The 21,558-nt window shown below is 33.6% G+C and overlaps 1 protein-coding gene across 1 annotated transcript in view; it reads left to right on the top strand.

The window, feature by feature from the left end:
* Positions 1-21,558, top strand: part of SHOC2 (SHOC2 leucine rich repeat scaffold protein) — a 164,232-nt gene that overhangs the window by 54,001 nt on the left and 88,673 nt on the right. The window contains exon 2 of the mRNA XM_051981402.1: positions 12,377-13,315. Coding sequence (XP_051837362.1) covers positions 12,613-13,315 — 703 coding nt within the window. The 5' untranslated portion in view covers positions 12,377-12,612. The remainder of the gene's footprint in view (positions 1-12,376; positions 13,316-21,558) is intronic.

Here is a 21,558-nt window from a genome sequence, read left to right on the forward strand (position 1 = left end):
TTTTAATATATATTATCTAGTGATTGGGTCAGATGATTATAATTGAGTCACCTTATGACTAGGACCTTAAGTAACTATGAAAAATATTGTATTGGAGGATTAGTTGAAAGAACTTGGACTATTTATTTAGATGAAAAGACGCTTTAAGGGCATTTAAATTTTTTTTTTTTAATTTTAAAAAATCTTTTAATGGCTGTTTTATCAAATAGGAAATATATTTGTGCTGTTTTGGCCCTAGAGGACAGAAATAAGAGCAATAGGTAGAAAAAGCAGAAAGACAGACTTGAAAAAAATATCCTAATAATTGGAGTCATTCAAAAGTGGAATAGGTTGTCCCTTGAGGCAGTAGGCTTTATCAGAGATCTTGAAGTAAACTCTAGATTATTATGGAATTACTGGATTTTGGAATTACGAAGGAGTCTTAGTGGTTACCTAATCAAATGGTTATTTGTAAGAATCTCTCTTACAGCCTATCTAACAAGCAGTCAGTTAGACTTTGTATGAAGACCACAAGTGAAGGGGAGTCCCAACATAGCCCATTTCACTTTTGAATAAGTTTGTTGAAAGTTTTTTGTTTTCTTAAATATCAAGTCTAAATTTATTGTTGGCTTTTTTTAAACAATAGCTTTTTATTTTTCAAAATAATGCAAATACAGTTTTCAGTATTCACCCTTGCAAAACCTTATTCCAAATTTTTCTTCCTCCCTTCCCACCTCTTTCCTCCCCTAGACAGTGAGTAATCCAATATAAGTCAAACCTGCACAGTTCTTCTAAAACATTTCTCTATAGCCCATTTCACTTTTGGATAGCTCTGCTTGTTAGAGAAAAAAAAATTTTTTTATGATATCTAAACATATTTCCACATTTATCTTGTTATGCAAGAAAAGTCAGATCAAAAGGGGAAAAAATGAGAAATCAAACAACAATCAAAACAATGTGGAAATATGTCTTCTTGCAATATCATTCCCAATTCTGTTCTTTGGGTCCAAACAGAACAGGTCTCACCAGTCTTCTTTCTATATGACAGCCCTTCAAATAAACACAACTGTTGTGTTCTCCCTAAGTCTTCTTCAGGTAATACATTCCAGTTTTCATTAGCCAAACCTAATATGGCTTGAACTTGAGGTTCTTCAGTATATTTAGGAGAGTTGCTCTCTCCTTCAGAAACGCTACAGTTTATCTGTCTTTCCTACAGTGTGGTGCCAAGAAATAAACACAGTACCCCAGATTTGGGATAGTCAGTACAAAATGTAGTAGCACCATCTCATCCTGTTTCCTTGAAGCTATACTATATTTATTAGTGAAATCCAAGATTTCACTAGCTTTCTTGTGTGCCATATCACCCTATTGACTCTTATTGAGCCTGTAGCCCACTAAAACTCTTTGATATTTTTCATTGAGCTATTGTCTGACTATGCCTCCCCATTCTTGTTTTTATTAATTTGGTTTAAAAAAAAAAAAAACAAACCCAAGTTTAAGACTTAACATTTATCCCTATGAAATTTAATCTTTTTTTTTTTTCAGTTAGCCTGAAGTTCTAGTCTGTTTGCTTATTTTTGAATTTGAATTTTTTTTTTTTTTGTTAGCCTGAAGTTCTAGTCTGTTTGCTTATTTTTGAATATTTTGAATTTTGAAGTGTGTTGTCTCTCCTTGATTTGTGTTATTATCAAATGTGTTTTTTATGAATTTTTGTCTCATGGTTTTCTAGATTTCTATTTTATCTATAGTTCTCGGGATAGAGATATGTCTTGAAGATCATGTAGTCCAAGCCATAACTGAAGAGGATAACTTGTTTCTGTTAATGTAACCTAACTTTTTAAAGTAACCCTCACTTTTTAAAAATGTGAACTTATACCCTGTACTTTGAATTGATCCAGACATACTTGAAATTAAAAGGAACAAATGTAATCCTTTTAGATTTAGTCCATTTTTATAATCTGTCAAGGTACTTTATGGATTTAGAGACTTTGTCCAATATCTTGTTCTTCCTCTCTTAAGTGGTTTCTGTGTTACCTTTCATATCATTGATTAAAATGTTACACAGAACAGGGTCTTTCCTTTAGTAAGATAAGATAACCTTTTAACAGAGAAATCTAATAATTATTTATTTATTATTAGTCTATTTAGTCTCCTAATAATTTACTCTTGTATATTTATTATGTTCCTTTGTTGTTACATTTTGAACAATCTTGTTACAAGAAAATTGGTGGCTAGGGGACTGTCTACTAAAGTGTTAGATACCTTGAGTTCTGCATGGGTGAACTGGGTACTCCAAACCAAACTAATTAGAGTATTTAAATCAGTGTTTTGTTCTATTCATTAGTTTTTACCTTTTAAAAAGGTCCTAGAGAATGTTAATTCTGGATAGGCCCTCTCTGTTCTAAACTCAGCATCACATAGTTGAAAAAAATGGAGTAAGAAAAATTTCTTGTTCATTTTTACATAGTAAGTTAATAGCAGAACTGTGACTAGAAGCAGGTTTTTGAACTTCAACACTGTACTCCCTCCAATATAAATTGTGATCAACTTACTCACTTTTGCATACTAGAATAAATTTTTGATTGTATGATTTTATGTACATGATAAAAATTTAAACTGTACCTTCAAGCATTTAGTGATTTCTGTCACTTTACCTATCCAGATAGGTCTCCCCTAATGGCAAATCAGTTTAAACAAACCACAAGCATTTCTTTAGTTCCTGTTAATTTGCTTACTAGCCATTCTATTTAAGATTAACTCCTAATTCCCATCAGGTTGTATCAGACTGTGGAACATCCTCTCCTCTCTCTTTGCCTATATAACCTTGACTTATTATTGAAGAGATTTGGTTCCATAGTATTCTTAGTATCCATTTCCCAGGTATGCAAGGCCACATCCCATCTCTTCTTTCTCTGAAATTGGAGCATCCATTTGCTGTTATAATGTGATATGTGATTAATATTTTCTTGTAGTTCTTGTCTTTGCAATGTTTGTAAACTATAAGACTGCAGAAATCTCTTCTTAATTTTTTTCCCTTTCAATGTTAATTTGGCTTTAAATCAAAATTTCAATGTACTGGTAAGGAATTTTGATAGAAACCACATGCCCTTTTAATAAATTATATGCAATTCATCCACACTATTGCTTTTCTTTAGATTTTGAAGCCATTGTATTAAATATGAAAATATTTCATCTATTCATTTTATCATCTTTAAAATGATAGTATCTCATAGTATCTAATTGTATCTCAGAGCAAAAATTTTCCAGAAAAATGTATCTCACATTTTACGATAGTGGGGAAAATTAGGTTTACTGTACAAAAATTAATCTCAAGACAACTTTTCAGAAATACATCTATTATAATCCCTTAACCTATATATAAATAAGAGGCCATATTTAAATCAGATTTTTTTCAATAATTAAATGTAAGAAAAAACTTCTTCATTTGAAGAAATTTAGATTCTATTTTGTATGTAAAGATTTGTAAGACAAAAAGTGGCCAAAAGGGCACCATTGATACAGTAATGTTTCACTTATGAATTATTTACAATATATTGTTATAAATAAGAAATTGCTTAGCTTTAATCATGTAGCAAAATACAGATTTACTTCTCTGAAATTGGAGGAAGTCAGAATTGTGCTGACTAATTCCACTACAAATTTGTCTTATGTCAGCTGGGCTTTTCCTGAAGCAAGGCAATTCTCTTACGCTACCTTAACTGTTTTGCTGTCCTTTTTTACCACATTAACTTTTCATCTTCTCTTTTCAAGCTTCCCTTCTCTCCTCAAACCCCTCCTTGTTCTCAGTTGAAAACGTAGCTTCATGTTTTACCTAGAATTGAGGTCATTTACCTTAAACTTCTTCCCTGCCCCGCCCCACCCCTCCCCTTTCCTTTTTATCTAACAACTTCATTATCCACAATTTTCTCCTTAACTTTGCTGAGAAAGTAACTCTTTTCCCTAGGGCCAACCTCTCTACATATATCCTTGAATCCTGCCTAGAAAACCTTTACTACATATCCTACCATTTCTAACAGCTATCACACTATTTCTCTTCTCTCTTTTTCAGGAAAGCTAGAGTTACCAGTCATCTCTCAGTTGCTGAATATACTGGCCTTTTTTTCTCTGTTCTTATCTTTCTTGACCTCTCCAATGTAGCTGACACTATTGACTACCATCTTTGGTTCTCTTCCTATTCATCTGTTTCTTCTCAATCTCATTTCCTAGTTCATCCACTTCTTGTCTATTAAATCTGGGTGTACACCAGAAATATGTCTTAGATCATCTTCCCTTTTTACTTTGTATTTTCTCTCTGAGGCCTGATCAACTTCTATTGCTTCATTTATCATCCTGGCATAAGGTCTCCCAGAACTCTTTTTATCCTCTTCTAGTCTCTTCTCAGCCCCTATCCTACATCACCAACTATTTATTGCTCACCTAAAATGGGATTTCCTGGAATTGCAGCTCAAACTCTACTTGTTCAAAGCAGATTTCCTTTGTTCTCCTCTTCCCCAGTCTCCCCAAACCCAACCCTGTTCTCAAACTTATTTAGTATTGTCAAGGTCACTACCATCCTTTGTCACCTATCATCCTTTGTCACCTAGGTTCTTAACCTTGGTGTTATTATCTACTTCTTTCACTTATCCTACATATCTAATCAGTTGACATTGTGTCATTTTATTGTCACAGATTTAACATGTCCCTTTTTCTTTACTTTCCCAGCCACCACCCTGTTTCTGATTCTTATCACCTCATACTTGGACTACTACAACATCCTCCTAATTGGTTTCCTTGCCTTAAGTCTTTCCCACATATTGTTTATAAGGCTCAACCAAAGTGGTTTTCTTAAAATGTAGATCTGATCCTGTCACTACTCAATTAACTCTTAATAGCTCTCTTCTAACTCTAGGATCAAATAGAAACTCTTCTCTTTGATATCTAAAGCTCTTCAAAATGGGACCTTCCCCTCCTCCCCCCAACACCCCATCCCTCAACACACACCTTCTCTAGTCTTCTGATATATCTATTCCACATATACTGAGCTATAACCATATTGGCCTGTTTGCTCTGCCTCATGCAGAATGCTCTATCTCTCATCTTTGTGTCTAGTTACTTGTTATCCCCCATGAGTATAATGTTTTTCTTCCTCATCTTTGCTTTTTGGAATTGCTGGCTTTCTCATAAAGTTAAGAATTGAAATGAAAATAGTCACTATTTCTACTATTAAAATACTAGATATAGGAACAAAAATAGGAAAAATAAATTAAGAGGAGCAAAACAATTTGATATATAAAATATAAAATAATTAAAAAATATAAATGAAGGAAAAAATAATTGATGATATTTTCCATGTTCATGATTAGGCCTTAACAATATAATAAAGAATTACCATACTATTCAAATTTTTAACAATTTTATTTTTATTAACAAATTTATAGCTATACCAATTAAATTATGATTGGGATATTTTATGGAATTTGATAAAATAATAAAATTCATTTTTATGGATAAAATATAAGAAATATCAACAGTTATGAAAATAAGTAAGGTATGGTGTTGAGATGCCCATCTAAATCTAATTTTTACCATACTGATTCATGCTGGGTTTAGATTTTATCAAACCTGATAGGATTATAAGGTGCTACAGTATAAGGCAACCAGAATCCACCACAGTAATCTGATGGTGTTTAAAACATAATTCTTTAGGGGCAGCTAGGTGGCGCAGGAGAGGGCAGTTAGGTGGCATAATTGGGGCAGCTAGGTGGCGCAGTGGATAGAGCACCAGCCCTGAAGGTAGGAGGATCTGAGTTCAAATGTAGCCTCAGATACTTAACACTTCCTAGCTGTGTGACCCTGGGCAAGTCACTTAACCCCGATTGCCTAGCAAAAACAAAACAAAACAAAACAAATTACTAGATTTTTTTTCTCTTCCCCCGTCATTCCCAGTGTGGAAAGTACTAGAAAATATAATTATTGACTGTGAGATCAAGGACTGTTTTATTTATTTTAATACTCCTTCAGTGCCTATAATGTAGTTTAAGTTAAGAGTTGCTAAAGTTGCATAGTGAGTAGATATAAAGATCAAGAATCCTGTAGCATTTGGGGCATTTATCTTCCAACACCCACTAGTAGCATTGATGGGCTGAATCAGCCCCCAGAGGATGGTTAACTATTTTTAATTTCAGAATTTTGGGGGTAACTTTGAGAGTTTTTGAATGATTTTTTCTAATACTCTCATTCACAATCCCCATGAGTGTACTCTCCATTGCTTATTCTGCTGATATCAATTAGCCAGCCAGATTTCATTAGTTTTTAGCTAGTGATATTTACTAAGCAAGTATAGTAAGAACAGTTGGGAGAGAAAACAATTTTCTTTAGAAGTCTGGAACATAATTTGCCACAAGTATATACGTAATCCAAGGGAATGTAGGCTCAAGCTTAGCACATATGGGGAAGACCAAATCCTGGTTGGATAGATAGTCTTTTATTCCATTATCTAGAACTCATGAATTTCCCATGGGCTGTGTGTGTCTCCCTGATAGATTTATAGGGTCTGAACTTGTATAAAATCCGAAAGCTGTACCTTTTTAAGTGAATCTAGTTTATCCTCTGAGCTTTTGAGCTAGATTCATTGTTTTTTTTTTGGGGGGGGGTGCTGTTTCTCTTGATAATGTGGTCAGTGATGAGGAAAATGAGTATGACATTCCTTCTGGGCGTATTTCCTTATTACCCTATGGTATAGGTGCCAAGGGTTTGCCTTTTCTGTGCTGCTGAATGAAGCTTGATTCCTAAAGAAATTGCTGGAATCATCTTCTTTGATATTTAAAAATACCACAGATGTGTTTAATTCTTTCAACTAACCCCAATGCATTTTCTTATCTGATTTCATCCAGTATCTGTAAAAACTTTAATTCTCAACAGAATTCCCAATTTCCTATTTCTTTTATGCCTTTTATGGATTGATTCTGCAACTCATTCAAAGAGGCATTCTTAAAAAATCAATAGGGCATACAGCATCCTGAATGTATTAATTGGATTTGGTATGTGAAACTCCTTCTTAGAGTTTGTTTTATTAAACTAGATACACTGCTTAAATTATTTATTTCTTTAAAAATATATATTTTATTTACTCCCACTTACATGTAAAACAATTTTTGAACATTTGTTTTTAAAACTTTGATTTTCCCCCTTCTTCCCCACAGAGGAGGCACATGTGAAGTTATGTAAAACTTTTTGATAAAAGTTAAATTGAAAGAAATTCCCCCTCCTCCTAAAAAAAATCCCTCAAGAAAAAATAAAAGAGTATGTATGCTTCAGTCTGAATTTAGACACCATCAGTTCTTTCTCTGGCTCTAGATGACATTTTTTATCATAAGAACTTCCGAGTAATATTGGATTGTATTGCTGAGAAATATAGCTGAGAATAGCTATTACTTTGTACATAGTATATTTCACTTTGCATGAGCTTTACTGAGAGGATCCTGTTCATCATTTCTTATGAAACAATAGTGTTCCATCATAATCAGATGCCACAATTTATTCAGCCATTCCCCAATTGATGGCCAGCCCCTCAATTTCTAATACTTTGTCATGAGAAAAAAACTGCTGTAAATATTTTTGTACATATGGGTCTTTTTTTCCTTTATTTTTTCTTTTTTTAAGTTTCTTTTAGGATACATGCCTAGTAGTGGTATCCTAGGTTAAAGGGTATGAATGATTTTATAGTCCTTTGGGCATAGTTCCAAATTGTCTTCAAAATGGTTAAATAACTTTAGAAGTCTACCAACAATTCATTAATTTCTCTAGATTCCCTCCAACACTTGTCAATTTCCTTTTCTGGCCCTGTAGCCAATCTAATCGTTTGAATTAGCATTTCTACAATCAGTAATGAGTTACAGTATTTTTTTTTCATATGGTTGTATACAACTTGATTGGGTCATCTGAAAACTGTTCATATCTTTTGATCATTTATCAATTGGGGAATGGCTCTTAATTTTTTATAAATTTGACTCAGTTCCTTATATATTTGAAAAACGAGGCCTTCATCAGAGAAACTTACTTCAAAATTCTTTTCATAAATACTGTTGCTAACTGTATTTTCTTCCTGTTCATTCTATTTTCTTTCTCCTTTGATTTTTTTCCCTCCTCAAAAGTGTTTAACTTCTGACTACTCCCTCCCCCTACATATCCTCCCTTCTATCTCCACCTTCCCTTTTCATATCCCCTTCCTTTCCTACTTTCTTTCAGGATAAATTAGATTTCTGTACTCTTATTGAGTGTGTATCTTATTTCTTCTCTGAGCCAATTCTGATAAGAGTAAGGTTTATTTACTCCCTCCTCCTCCCTCTTCCCCTCTGTTGTAAAAATTTTTTCTTGCCTCTTTTATGGCACATAATTTATGCCATTTCACCTCTCATTTTCCCTTTCTCTCAGTATGTTCCTGACTTACTCCTTAATGTTTTTTTTTCTTTAAATGTTATCCCTTCATAGTCAATTCACATCTGTGCCATGTGTATGTAAACTTCTTTCTAACTTTCTAAGAATAAGAACTATATTCTGAGTCTGAGTTCTATATTTGAAAGGCAAATTCTGTATTCAGCTCTAGTCTTTTCATCATGAATGCTTGGAATTCCTCTATTTCATTAAATGTCCACCTTTTCTTATGAAGATTTATACTCAGTTTTTCTTGGGTAGGTGATTGTTGGTTGTATTCCTAACTCCTTTGCTTTCTGGAATATCATAGTTCTAAGCCCTCTGATCCTTTAATATAGAAACTGCTCAATCTTTCTAATCAGGTATTCAGGTTATCTTGATTATAACTCCACTATACTTAAATTGTTTCTTTCTTTTTGGATGCTTGACCTGGGAGTTCCAATTTGGCTATAATATTCCTGGGAGTTTTCATCTTGGGATCTCTTTTAGGGGGTTATGGGTAGATTCTTTAAATTTCTATTTTACCCTCTGGTTTTAGAATATTAGGACATTTTACTTGATGATTTTTTGGAAGATGATGTCTAGGCTCATTTTTTGACTATGTCTTTCAAGTAGAAGATTAATTTTTAAAATTTCTCTCCTGGATCTGTTTTTTAAGGTCATTTGTTTTTCCATTGAGATAATTCATATTGTTTTCAATTTTTAAAAATTCTTTTAGTTTTGTTTTATTGTTTCTGGATTTCTCATAAGGTCATTAGCTTCCATTTGCTCAATTCTAATTTTAAAGGAATTATTTTCCTTAGTGAACCTTTGTACCTTCTTTTCCACTTGACTTATTTTGCTTTTTAAGGCATTCTCCTCTTCATTAGCTTCCTTTCCATCAGTCTCATTTCTATTCCCAATTTTCCCCTCTACTTCTGGTACTTGATTTTCAAACTCTGTTTTGAGCTCTTTCATATCCTGGGACCAATTCTTATTTTTCTCAGAGACTTTGGATATAGGAGCTTTGACTTTTATCTTCTTAGTGTGTTTTGATCTCCTAGTAACTTTGTATGCTCAGAATCTCTTTTCTGAGCATACATTTCATTTACTATCTATTACTAAACTTTTAGCTCTAACAAAGTTGGGCTCTGTTTCCAGGTGGAGGGTGTAATGTTTCAAACTTCAGAGATTTTGTGTAACTGTTTTCAGAAATCCTTCTAAAGACCTGTAAGATTTCAATTCTTCCAAGGTGGTTTTATTCAAGGAGAAGTGTGTTTGCTACTCTTCTGGCCTCTACATGTACTCTTTTTGCCCAAGAATTGTAAAGAAGTTCTGATTCACTTTTGACTGTAAGTTTTTGTGTGCTAGTGCTCTTCCTTGTGTTGGGGCTGTGAGCAAGGAGTGGTCCTATGTCTGAATATGGGCAAATTAACAGATTCTTCTCAGACCCCAAGAAACCTCTGTAATCTCTTTCTGATCAGGTATTCAACTCCTTACTACTATCTGTCGACGTTAGTGTTTTTGCTGCTGCTGTTGCTGCCACCACTGAAGTGGCTTGCAAAGCCAGCTGCTGGTTTGCTGTGGTTCCATTCACATCCTAGTGCTATAAACAGTGTCCACCTTCTAAGTCAAACTTGACTGAAAGTCAGGGTCTAGAGCTGCCACTGACTCAGAGACCCCAAAGAGCACTCTTGGTTTACTCGAACCAGGACTGTGGTAGTGAAACCTGTGCTGGAGCTTTGTTCACTCATCCTGGTATGCTGACCTTCTAACTTGTCTTTGGCTGGAAAATTGTTTCAGTCTGTCTTTTTATGGATTCTGATGCTCTAAAATTTGTTTGGAGTCATTACTTAAAGACATTTCAGGTAGAGAGAACTTAGATGCCTCCCTAACTTTATGCTGCCATCTTGGCTCTATCATAACATCGCTTAAAGTAGAAATAATAGTTTTGAGTTGGAAGAGTGCTTAGAGGTCATTTTAGTCTACAAGTATCACACACTAAAATTGAAACTCTGTAAGCCATATATTGATTTAGAAAACCCACAAATTAACATAATTTGTGTTAATCATGTTTTTATTTTGTTAGGTATTTCCCAAGTATATTTTAATTTGTTCTGGCCATCCACATTCTTCTGGATGCAAGTTTGATACCTTGGATCTAGTCTAAAACATAACCTGAAAAATGAATTTTCCTTTACATTCCTAAAAAACAGTTGTGCCATTTTTATTCGAAAATATCTACTGATCAAAACTTATTTCATTCAGAAGCAATTCATTCCATTTTTGGACAGCACTAATTGGAAATTTTTCATCACTGAAATCTGCCTTCTTGCAATTTCTATTCTGTACTGCAGAATTATATATTCTGTGGTCAACTAATCATTGTCTTTTACTGCTTTGAGTTTTGGATGTTTTGATTGAAATAGAAGATGCCCATAATTTCTGAATTCTCTATTGAGACAGATAGTATGATAAAGTGTTGGTGTTAGCAGTTTGTAACGATTCCAACAATAAAGGACTTGTAACATTGTCATCCTTTCCTTATCACAATCATCTTTAAATTTGGGAATATTCTAGAAAATTTATGCTGTATTGTTACATATTTACCTTTACTTCTTTTAAATAAGAAATTGCCTAGCTTTAATAATGTAGTAAAATCCATGCTTATTTACCTTCCTAGCCATTTGACTCCCCATTTCTACCTTCATCACTTTTTTGTTATCCAACCTCAAATCTATTAATCGCTTATAATCAATCATAAATTCCACAGCATATCAGAGATGGTAAAGGTTTTAGGACCATCGGGTCCAACTCCCATATCATACAAATGGGAGAAACTAAGGATTTAAGTGAGGAACTGGCCTACTGAGATTGTTGTTAGGGTCAAGGTGTGCTGTTTTATGTACTTTTTGTTTCTAGGACACTGTGTTGACAAGCTGTTTGTCAGTTTGGTAAAACCTATGGACCCCTTTTCAGAATAATGTTTCTAAATGCATAAAATAAAATCCATAAGATTATAAGGAAAAGTGAATTATAGTAAATTAGGTATCAATTATAGTGAAATAGATATCAAAGTAAAATTATTTTTAAAAACAAATATAAGGACCCCAAGTAAAGCACTCTGGGAGTAGGGGGAGCCAGATGGCTTGTTCTGGAAACAATAGGCATTGCTTTCTGGCTCTGCTTTTTAAATCTCATGACATCTCATGCTTATGAAGTATTTCTAGTTTTATCAAGTCTTTTCCCCATCACACACCCTGGGAGGTAGGGAATATTAGGGCTGTTAGAGGCAGTGTTTTTGATTGTGTAGTAATTTTGAGTTTTGAATTTCACTTGACTTTTGCAAAGTGTTTCTCTTTTACAGCTGAGAAAATTGATGTTCAAAGAAGTTACGTGACTTGATCATTCAGTTATTAATGGTCAGAACTGAGATTCAGACCCAGTTCTCTTCAAATCCTGACCCATTTTGTTAAATGGGGAAAAAAAATCATAGAATCCTTTTCTGATTCTCTTGAGATCTGTTGATCTAAGTATATTATTGTCACTAAGTGGCTGGCTAATACATTTTGTAAGCCTAAAGCTCTCTATAAATTTAAGTTGTCATTATTAAGTTCCATGAGAATTGGAATCATAAGTTTTATATCTTTCCCAACATCTAGCAGAGATACATGTTTTCTCCTCTTGAACTTTGTGGAGAGCAAGCATTTATTTCCAAACATAATAACTTCCTGGATTGACTGCTATGTAGAGACAAATGTACGTACTCTATAGGATTTTAAATTTAAATTATTGAATCTTATTGGGCAAAATGGAATAGCGTTTTAGGAGGCTCCTATGGAGTTATGTGGGAAGGTCTTTTTAAAATCATGTTCTTACAGGTACTTGATATATACATACACACACACACACACACACACACACACACACACACGTATATATTTTAAAATAACCTAACATTGACTCTTTTTGTGTTATATTACAGGAATTTTAACGAGCCTTTGACCTTCAACTTTTTACTAGTTGGAATGTGTTATCATGTTTGGGTACAGTGCCTTCAGAACCAACATGTAACAGATGAATGTCACTTTATACAAGTTGCTACTTCAAGCAGCAGTTTTGACTCTGTAGGATCCCTATATCTTCAAGCTTGAATTTCAGTTTGTTGTGGTAAACGAAATAAAAGAAGTTCATGTAGTGCTTGTTCTAGCTTGAGTCATCATGAGTAGCAGTGTAGGAAAAGAAAAAGACTGTAAAGAGAAAGATCCTAAAGTGCCATCAGCCAAGGAAAGAGAAAAGGAGGCAAAGGCCTCTGGAGGTTTTGGAAAAGAAAGCAAAGAAAAGGAACCTAAGACCAAAGGGAAAGATGCCAAAGATGGAAAGAAAGACTCCAGTGCTGCACAGCCAGGTGTGGCTTTTTCTGTGGACAATACTATCAAACGTCCCAATCCAGCTCCAGGGACTCGAAAAAAATCTAGCAATGCTGAAGTGATTAAAGAGCTAAACAAATGCCGGGAAGAGAATTCAATGCGATTGGACTTATCCAAGAGATCTATACACATGCTTCCTTCATCAATCAAAGAATTGACACAACTAACAGAACTATATTTATACAGTAACAAATTACAGTCTCTCCCAGCAGAGGTGGGCTGTTTAGTGAATCTAGTAACACTGGCACTGAGTGAAAACTCACTGACCAGTTTGCCTGACTCTCTTGATAACTTGAAGAAGCTTCGCATGCTTGACCTACGACATAACAAACTGAGGGAAATTCCTTCCGTGGTGTATAGGCTAGATTCTCTCACCACTCTATATCTTCGTTTTAATCGAATCACTACTGTGGAAAAGGATATCAAAAATTTGTCAAAACTCATCATGCTTAGCATTCGGGAAAACAAAATCAAACAACTACCTGCTGAAATTGGTAAGAGATTTTTTATTGTGATGCTTTTTCTTTGAAATGTTTAGTATGCTAAATGTTTTTATAAAGAATTATAGGTGTCGGTAAATTCATAAATTTCCTTTTTTTTTTTTAAACCTTCGTTATAAGACTTTAAACAAATTTCAATTCTTGAGTTTTTTTAGTAGTATCAACATGATATAATCCTAAGAACTATTGTATAAGTGGTATGACCCTCAGAATGTATGTATGATGAGTTCAGACAACTTTATATAGATACGAAGGTACATCTTTCACATGAAGAGTGTTCTTTTGTTAAATGGGGAAAAAAAATCATAGAATCTTAGAATTGGAATGAGTTTTAGAGGTGATTCAGTTATACCTCTGCCTCCAGGTTGAAATCCCTTCACAACAGCTCTAATAGGTGATCATCAAATTTCCACCTGAACAATTCCAGCAATGAAAAAAAATCTCTGTTTCCTGTGTCAGCCTATTCTGTTTAAGGAGTATTCCGATAGTAATTTTCATTTCCTTGTAATTGGTTTCAAAATGATTGCCTCATTACTACTACTTAATTGTCCTGATTCTGTTCTTTGGACTCAAACAGAAGGATTAATGCTAACTCTTCTTCTACAACTGTTCACATATCTTGCTGCCTCAAAGTTTTATCTGCACTTTACACCCATTTCCTTTGATTACTCTTGATATGGCATGGCTTAGTGTCCCTTAAAACCGTATTTTTAATTTACCCTGAATCTAGCCTACCTAATCAATGTCCTTCCTAAAATATGGTGTATAGAATCAAACATTAGTTCAAGAATGGTCTGAACATTGCAAAAAATATTGGGACTGTCATTTAATTTGTCTTAAATATCTTTCATAAGACATTTTTGGCTGCTATGTCAAACCACTGATTCATGATAAGCTTGTTCCACACACACACAAAATTCTCACATGATCTGCTTAACTATATCTTCCCTGTCCTTCCCCCCTTTTCTAAATAGAGGGCAGCTAGTGACATAATAGATAGAGCCCTGGCTCTAGAGTCAGGAAATCTGTGTTCATATCCAGCCTAGCAATGTAATAACCCTAAGCAATTTATTCAGTATCTGACTCAGATTCCTTATTTATAAAATCAGGTTAATAGTATCAGCTAATTCTCGGGATGGTAGGAAAATCAAATGAGTTAATATTGGAAAAAAAAAAGTGTACATTGCTATATGAATGCTTATTCTCTCCTTTTCCTTTTAAATGGAGTTACATCAAAAAGTTTACATTCTGTGATTAGAGTTATTACTGTTTAGAACTGTTGGCCATGTAAGTAACAGAAAAAAGAAGCATTTTTACATTTTCAGATATGTGTCTTAGGTGGTTGGTTTAGTTGTTGGGAAAACTAGCATAGTTCTTTCTACCCAGTACTCAGTTATAAGCATTTATTAAAAATCTACTGTGTGCCAGGCACTGTGCTAAATACTGAAATACCTCCTGAAACTCTTCTTCATCCCTACTCACTTCCCTCCCTCACTCTCCTCTCCCCCTGCCAAGACCATTCTTTTTTGGAGGAAGTCAACATGAAAACAACAACAGTGTTCAAACAAAGTATATACAGGATAAATTGGAGATCATTAACAGAGAGAAGACATTAGCAATTAGGGAGATAGGGAAAAGCTTCTTTTGTAACAGGTGGGATTTTAGCTTGAACTGGAAGGAATCGAGGGATGGGAGATGAGAAAGAAGAGAATTCCAAGTTTGGGGGACAGCCATTGAACATTCATGGAGATAAGAGAGGGATTATTTTGTAATGCAAATAGCAAAAAGACCAAAATAGCACAATGGGCATATAATAAATGATTATTGAATTTAATTTTGAAAATCTTAGGTGCCATATTACAGTATACTTTTCTGAGCTTAAGCCACTTGTAGTTTTTCATTTTGGACTGATAAAATTACTTCAATCACAATTTTCTTAGACATTCCATAGAAATTATTTTAAATGGTTCAGTAGTATTCATGCATTAAAATGTTTCAGAGAATTCTTTAGAGAATATGTAGTTTCTTCTGTAGCTTTTAGTTTCAGTACAACATTTAATTAAAATTCATACTAGTACTCTTATTGTAGAACTGAATAATATCAATATAAAATCTAGAACACTGAATATGTCAGTTTTTGTGTTTTCTTCCTGCAGAAAAGAAGTATTTCTTCTTTTGATTCTTAGACACTAGTCTAAAAACTTGACTTAAGATGAAAACAATTATTATATAAGTCTTTATCAGTAAAGTCTTATATGATAGAACCTACCAAATACCTTGACAAAACTAACACTGCTTCAGATCTATTTCCTATTTCTACTATGTGAATTTTGGTTTAGCATCTTTATCAAAAAGCATATTTTACTATAGTCTTCTATATTTGGTATAGCATACTTTAAAGTTACTTTATTATCTTATTACTGTAGTACTACTTTTTTCTTGATCCTGGGTACAATTTTGTTTTTCGTTATTTTTTTTTAAATTACTGTCTTTTAGAATTATGCTAATCATAGTAGAAAATCTCAGGGATTGGATGAGTTGAATACAGATTATAAAAATGTAAAGTTAAATCATTTAGAGAATAAATTTTATACTTTTATTTTTATTTTCTCTTTCCTAGAGCATCAGATAACCATAATTCTAAAACATGGGATATTTTCTAAGATTATTCTTAATAATATGACTTAAAAGTTTCTTAAGTAACACTGAAAGTAGTTTTCATAACATTGTTTTTCTGAATATAATGCCTCTAAATAGATACTGCAATATAGACATGAGAGGAAATGTAAATACACAGTGCATACTTACCAGATGGCTATTGAATGAATTTGTTGAAAATAATGTTATTCATATGTTCTATAGAGTGAACAAATAATAAATGGTAACCTATAGGACTTAAGAGTTGGAAAAGACAGAGATAATCTAATAGTTTTCTCATTTTATTCTTCAAGAAGAATCTAATGGGCAATGTCTGCTTCTTCTTATAGTTGGCATAGACCTACCAGTCCTAAAATCAAGACAAAACTCAACAAATCCCAAACAGAATAGCTTTTCTTTGATCTTTGCACCTCCTGCCCCAAGGTACTGCCTTGCCTTTTCATTTCTATTATTGCTTAATCATTTCTTCTTATTCCTCTATACTTGTTAGTCCTTTTCAGTTTGGCTTCTGTCTTCACCATTCTACAAAAAAAGCCTTCTCCAGGACCATTAATTATTATTATTTTTTATTGTGATGTCTAATTATCTTTTTTCTATAATTATCCTTTTTGTGAACTATTCCAACTTCGATCCTTTTTCCCTTGGCTTTTATAGCACTTTGCTTTTTTCTGCTTTTGACTATTTCTGAACCTTTCTTTTCTTCCTTAAGTATGAATATAATCCATGATTCTGTTTTAGAACCTCATTGCTTGTCAATCTTGTTAGAAACAAGATGACTCTGAAAGTCAGGTAACAGAGAAACAGTTGCTCTCTAATAGGAAGAGAGGAAGCACTAGGTACAGAAACAGGCAAGCTTCAGGCTGTTAGTTTGCTACAGTTCCCCTCCCCCAAAGAATGAATAAGCCATTTCTCCTTAGGGTTACGTCATTTCTTACATGCTACTCCTAAACATGTTTCCCCTCTTTCATCATAGAGCCCATGTTCTGTTAGTGAAGTTCTAATTCCAATTCTATTCATGAGGCTTGTTAATAAGCAAATTCAATAAAGAAAAACCTTTTCCTGATTCTTGAACCTAAGTCAGTTTAAGCCAGTTTCCAGCCTAGACATCTTTATCAAAAGTTTAGAGCCAAGGGAGTCTCTTCTTCTGAAAGCTCATTGGTCAAAGATACTTATTTTACCTTATCTTGAGGCTTACAACACTCTGTTGAAACTTAGTTTTTCAATTACTCATTTTTTGTTCAAGATTTCTAAGGAATTGAATTTTAACTGTTCTGTGGAAACTTAACCCTAGTTTGTCTCTCACACCCTGCCTTTTCTTTCCTTTTTGAATCTACCAAAATGGCTTAAATTAAAACCTCTGAGCAAGTGACTTATAATTCTTTTTGCCTTTCTCCAACCTCTCCTCAGAATTCTTCTTATATTTTGACTGTCTAACTTGATTCTCTTATTTAAAATATCATACTTTCCATTATTTTTCATATGTCATAGTCTTGTATGTGTACTTTCTTTTATTAACTAGCTGGTCTTTTGAAAGTAAGGTCTTTGTTGTATCTTTATATTAAACTGCAGAGTCTAGTGATTTGCAGGTATTTGCTATTTTTCATTATTTTGTGTTTTCATTGAATAGGCTATTGTTTGTAGTGGTATGAATCTAGGATTCTCCCACTTACAACCCCATTTTTGCCTGAGAAATTTTTATGTGACCCCCTGACATACAGTTATATAAAATAGGTATACAAATCAAACACTGATAATAAATTTTGCAACCCCACATTTGGTTACAAGACCCCATAGGGGGTTGACAACCAAGTTTAAGAAGCTAGGGCATAGATTATCAGAAACTTTGCTTTCCTAATGATTTTATAAAAATAATTTAAAAAAAAATCTTTGAGTTTATTAGAAAATGCAGCACAGAAACAGAATAAAATTTTTGTGTGCTTTATTTTCATTCAAGATGGTGATGAATAAAAATAATCTTCTTAATGCTTACATAAACATGGAAAAATTGAATTTTTAAAAAATTGTTCACCAATGATTTTATAGCTGAAATATATGACAGAGGCAAATGGACTCGAAGATTTGTCATTATTTTATTAAATGCTGCTTCTAATATGGATGCCAGAACTTTGAATTATTTATTTTCTTTCCATTTGTTTGACTCTATAGCTGGATATAATTATATCTCGTTTTTCCCCCCTAGATCTATGATTTCATTTATACTGGGGTTCAGCATTTTATTTGCATCGTAGAGATAAATCTGTAGTTCTCAAAGGGTGTGTCTCAAGTACTTCTTAACTAGAGCTCCATATTCCCCATTCTCTGCATTCGATTGCAGAATTTTCTCCACTTAGTGTGTCATAAGGTCAGCAGATCTGCTAGTGGATGTACATAAAAGTAGTGAAGGAAGGGAAATGCCAGAGTCCCAAGTCCCACTATTAGGTCTAGAAATCTGACTACTTGAGAATGCTTCTTTATTGCTAAACTTTCAGCATCTTCATGTTAAAAAATGTTGGTCTGAGAGCAACCCTTCCCTCTCCCCTTCCCCCCCCCCCCAAGAAACAATAGCAGCAACAACAGATATTTGATATATCCTTTTTGGGAGATAATTTATTCATTAAAAGTTTATGTGTCTTATGGTCACATAGCTAATCTGTAAGATGCAGGACTTTAGCCCAGGTGTTCATGATTCTAAGGCTAGTTTTCTATTCATTACATTTCACTACCTTTTATTTGGCTTTTGTATCCCACACAGAAGTATATTTGAAGAGGCTGACATGTTAGTAATTATAGCCCAGTATTCACATTTTGATGGCAGACTTGGAATCAGCTATTACACAGAGAAGTATTTTGTTCTTTTTTTTATTAATATAATTTTTTATTAATAATATGATCATAATTTTGAAATTATGTATAAATTTAGGTAGAGACCAATACAAATTATACTCTTAATGCTATTTCATATAAGAAATTAAGGATTTGTGATTTGGAATTAAAGTGAGAACTGTGAATAGAAAATAGTAAAAGTGATCTTGAGTCAGATAACAAGCACAAGCATATGAATATGAAGAACCAGAGATACTATACTTGACAGAATCCAGGAAAAACTTAGACTAGTAGTGTATCTCCTTTCAGTAATGCTGTCTGCCATTTTGATTATTTTCATTTTTAAGTTTATAAAGTGAGTGACTTAAGAAAATTCTAATCTTGCTCATTCCTAAAGTACTTTCATTATGCTCAGTGTAGGTCTAGACAAGATGCTGGTGGCCTTGTGAGCAGAGAATGGAGCAAATGCAATAGACTATAAAATTGACAATATAAAGTAGTTGAGTAGGTATGGGAAGTAAGGGATAGAAATGAGGCAAAAATGACTGAAGTTGCAAATCTAGGTAACATGAAGAATGGTGATAGTCTGGTATAAATTGGGAAATTTGGAAAAGGAAACAATCTAGAGAGAAATGATATTGAATTTGATATACTAATAGGGCATCAGGTTCATCAAGATCTCCCTCCCTCACCTCCACAAGTAAAATTAGATGTAGAATTTTGACAATTTTTTCATTGGGCCAGACTGCCTAGCTTAACAACTAACCTGGACTATGGTTATCTTCAGCAATCTGAACCATTTAAGTAGATATGTTTTTACTTTGGGTGGAGTTCCAGGTATGTCATACAGTTCTGACTCATAAGTTAGAGTACAAAGGCAGACAATTGCTCTTCTTAGGCTTGAATACTAAACTTGATTTGTTACTTGCATAGCTAGGACAAGGAAAACATAAGTTCAGTTTTACCTTGGACACATTGGCTTTGTGACTTAGGCACTCATTGCCCCAGGTAATCTATGACTGATAAATTGCAAAACAAGTGCCAACTTGCATAAGTAGAGGGAGTTTCCTGACCAAGAGGCACCATGTCAATGAAATCATAGGTCTGACTTTAAAAAAAACTGGACACACTAGATTAGAGGAAGGAACATCATTTTGTATGAGGAAACTTTACTTTGTTAAGTATTGGTTCTTTTTCTATTTTGAGTCTGCATTTTTCTTTCTTGAATTTAAGATCAATTATTGGAACACAAGAAAAGATAAATAAATGCAACTACCAAAGAAACTGCAAGTGATGGTATAAATTAACTAATCTTTAGAGGTGTTTAAAAAAAAAGAAACTAAAAAGACAAAGATACCTTTTGGGTTAACCCAAAAGGTTTAAAAAAAAAAAAAAAAAGGACCCTTAAGAGATTTTTTTGTGAAAGTACACAAAAGGATAAAGATGAAATTAGATGTAAAGTCATTAGAGAAATGATGGTGGGTGAGCAGTCTTGAAACACCATGGACGAATATTACCTTCTTATTCCCCATTAATCAAGGTATTATGTGAGAGTCTCTATAACTAAACTACATTAATAAAAGGGGAAAGAGTAGGTAGAGAATAGAAGGGAATATGTCTTATAGCCTAATCAATTCCATTGGCAAAAAAAAATGAGATATGCTAACTTTTAAAATCTATTATTAGAAAGGGAAAAGGGCTATGGTAAAGTTGTGGCTTACAAAAGGACATTGAAGCAGGAGGAAATCTTGATTCATTGGGAGGAAGAGGTGTTTCACCAAAGAACACTTTAGTGAGAGGGGTGAAATCTGTAATGGGCAATGAACCTTAAAATCTGCAAGAAAATGTACAGAACAAAACTAGTTCTTCTGAGAGTACTTATTTTCTTTGTCCATGGACAATCTCTTGCCTGAGAAGAGAAATTGGAATTCTGGAGTACAGCTGGCACACAGAAAGGTGGGAGAATACAGCTTCAGAGAGAACACTGCTTAGCAGAGCAGAAAGAAAATAATCATGCAAAAGAGAAAGGGTAGAATTGGACTAGACAAATTGGAACACAGGAGAATTTCTATCATGAGGCAATGATTTTTTTTTTTTTTTTTAATCCTCATGAATTTATATATCTGAAAGTGAGGCACAGTAGGAAAAAAAAAGGATGAGATGACTGGATCTGCAAGGCAGTGACATAGAAATTGTTAGAAGAGGGAACTTAAACTTGATACTTCAGGAAATTTTGAATCTCCATTTTGAGCAAGGACCCAAATAAATCATACTTTATTCTCTGAACTTTTTCTGCATGTCTCTCATCTCTGTTTCCATGGTTTGTCTCTTCCATTCTATCACTCCCTTTGTGAATTACTTCTAGAATCTTGGACTTTGCCACTATATTTCAGCTGTCTTCCTCTTTAGACATTCTCTTCCCATTGATAAATTCCATTTCCAACCTTTTTTTTTTTTTTTTTTTTGAGAAAGGTCTCAGACTAGTCATTCTTTACCCTTTAGATTTTGTCATTATGCTTTAGCTACTTCCCTTCTTTTTCCTCTTGCCATGTTTTTTGTATTGTATTTCCCATTAGAATGTAAGCTTTTTGAGAGCAGGGATTGTCTTTCTTGCTGTTTGTATTTATATTATCTTTAATGCTTAGCACAATACACAGTAGGTGCTTAATAAATGCTTGCACTAAGTGCTTATTGCTATGAATCAGTTTGATTTAATTTCATGAGGAATGCAAAGAAGCTAAGATAGATAAGTGGCA

The sequence above is a fragment of the Antechinus flavipes genome, chromosome 2, assembly GCF_016432865.1.
Source record: "Antechinus flavipes isolate AdamAnt ecotype Samford, QLD, Australia chromosome 2, AdamAnt_v2, whole genome shotgun sequence".
Classification (NCBI taxonomy): domain Eukaryota; kingdom Metazoa; phylum Chordata; class Mammalia; order Dasyuromorphia; family Dasyuridae; genus Antechinus; species Antechinus flavipes.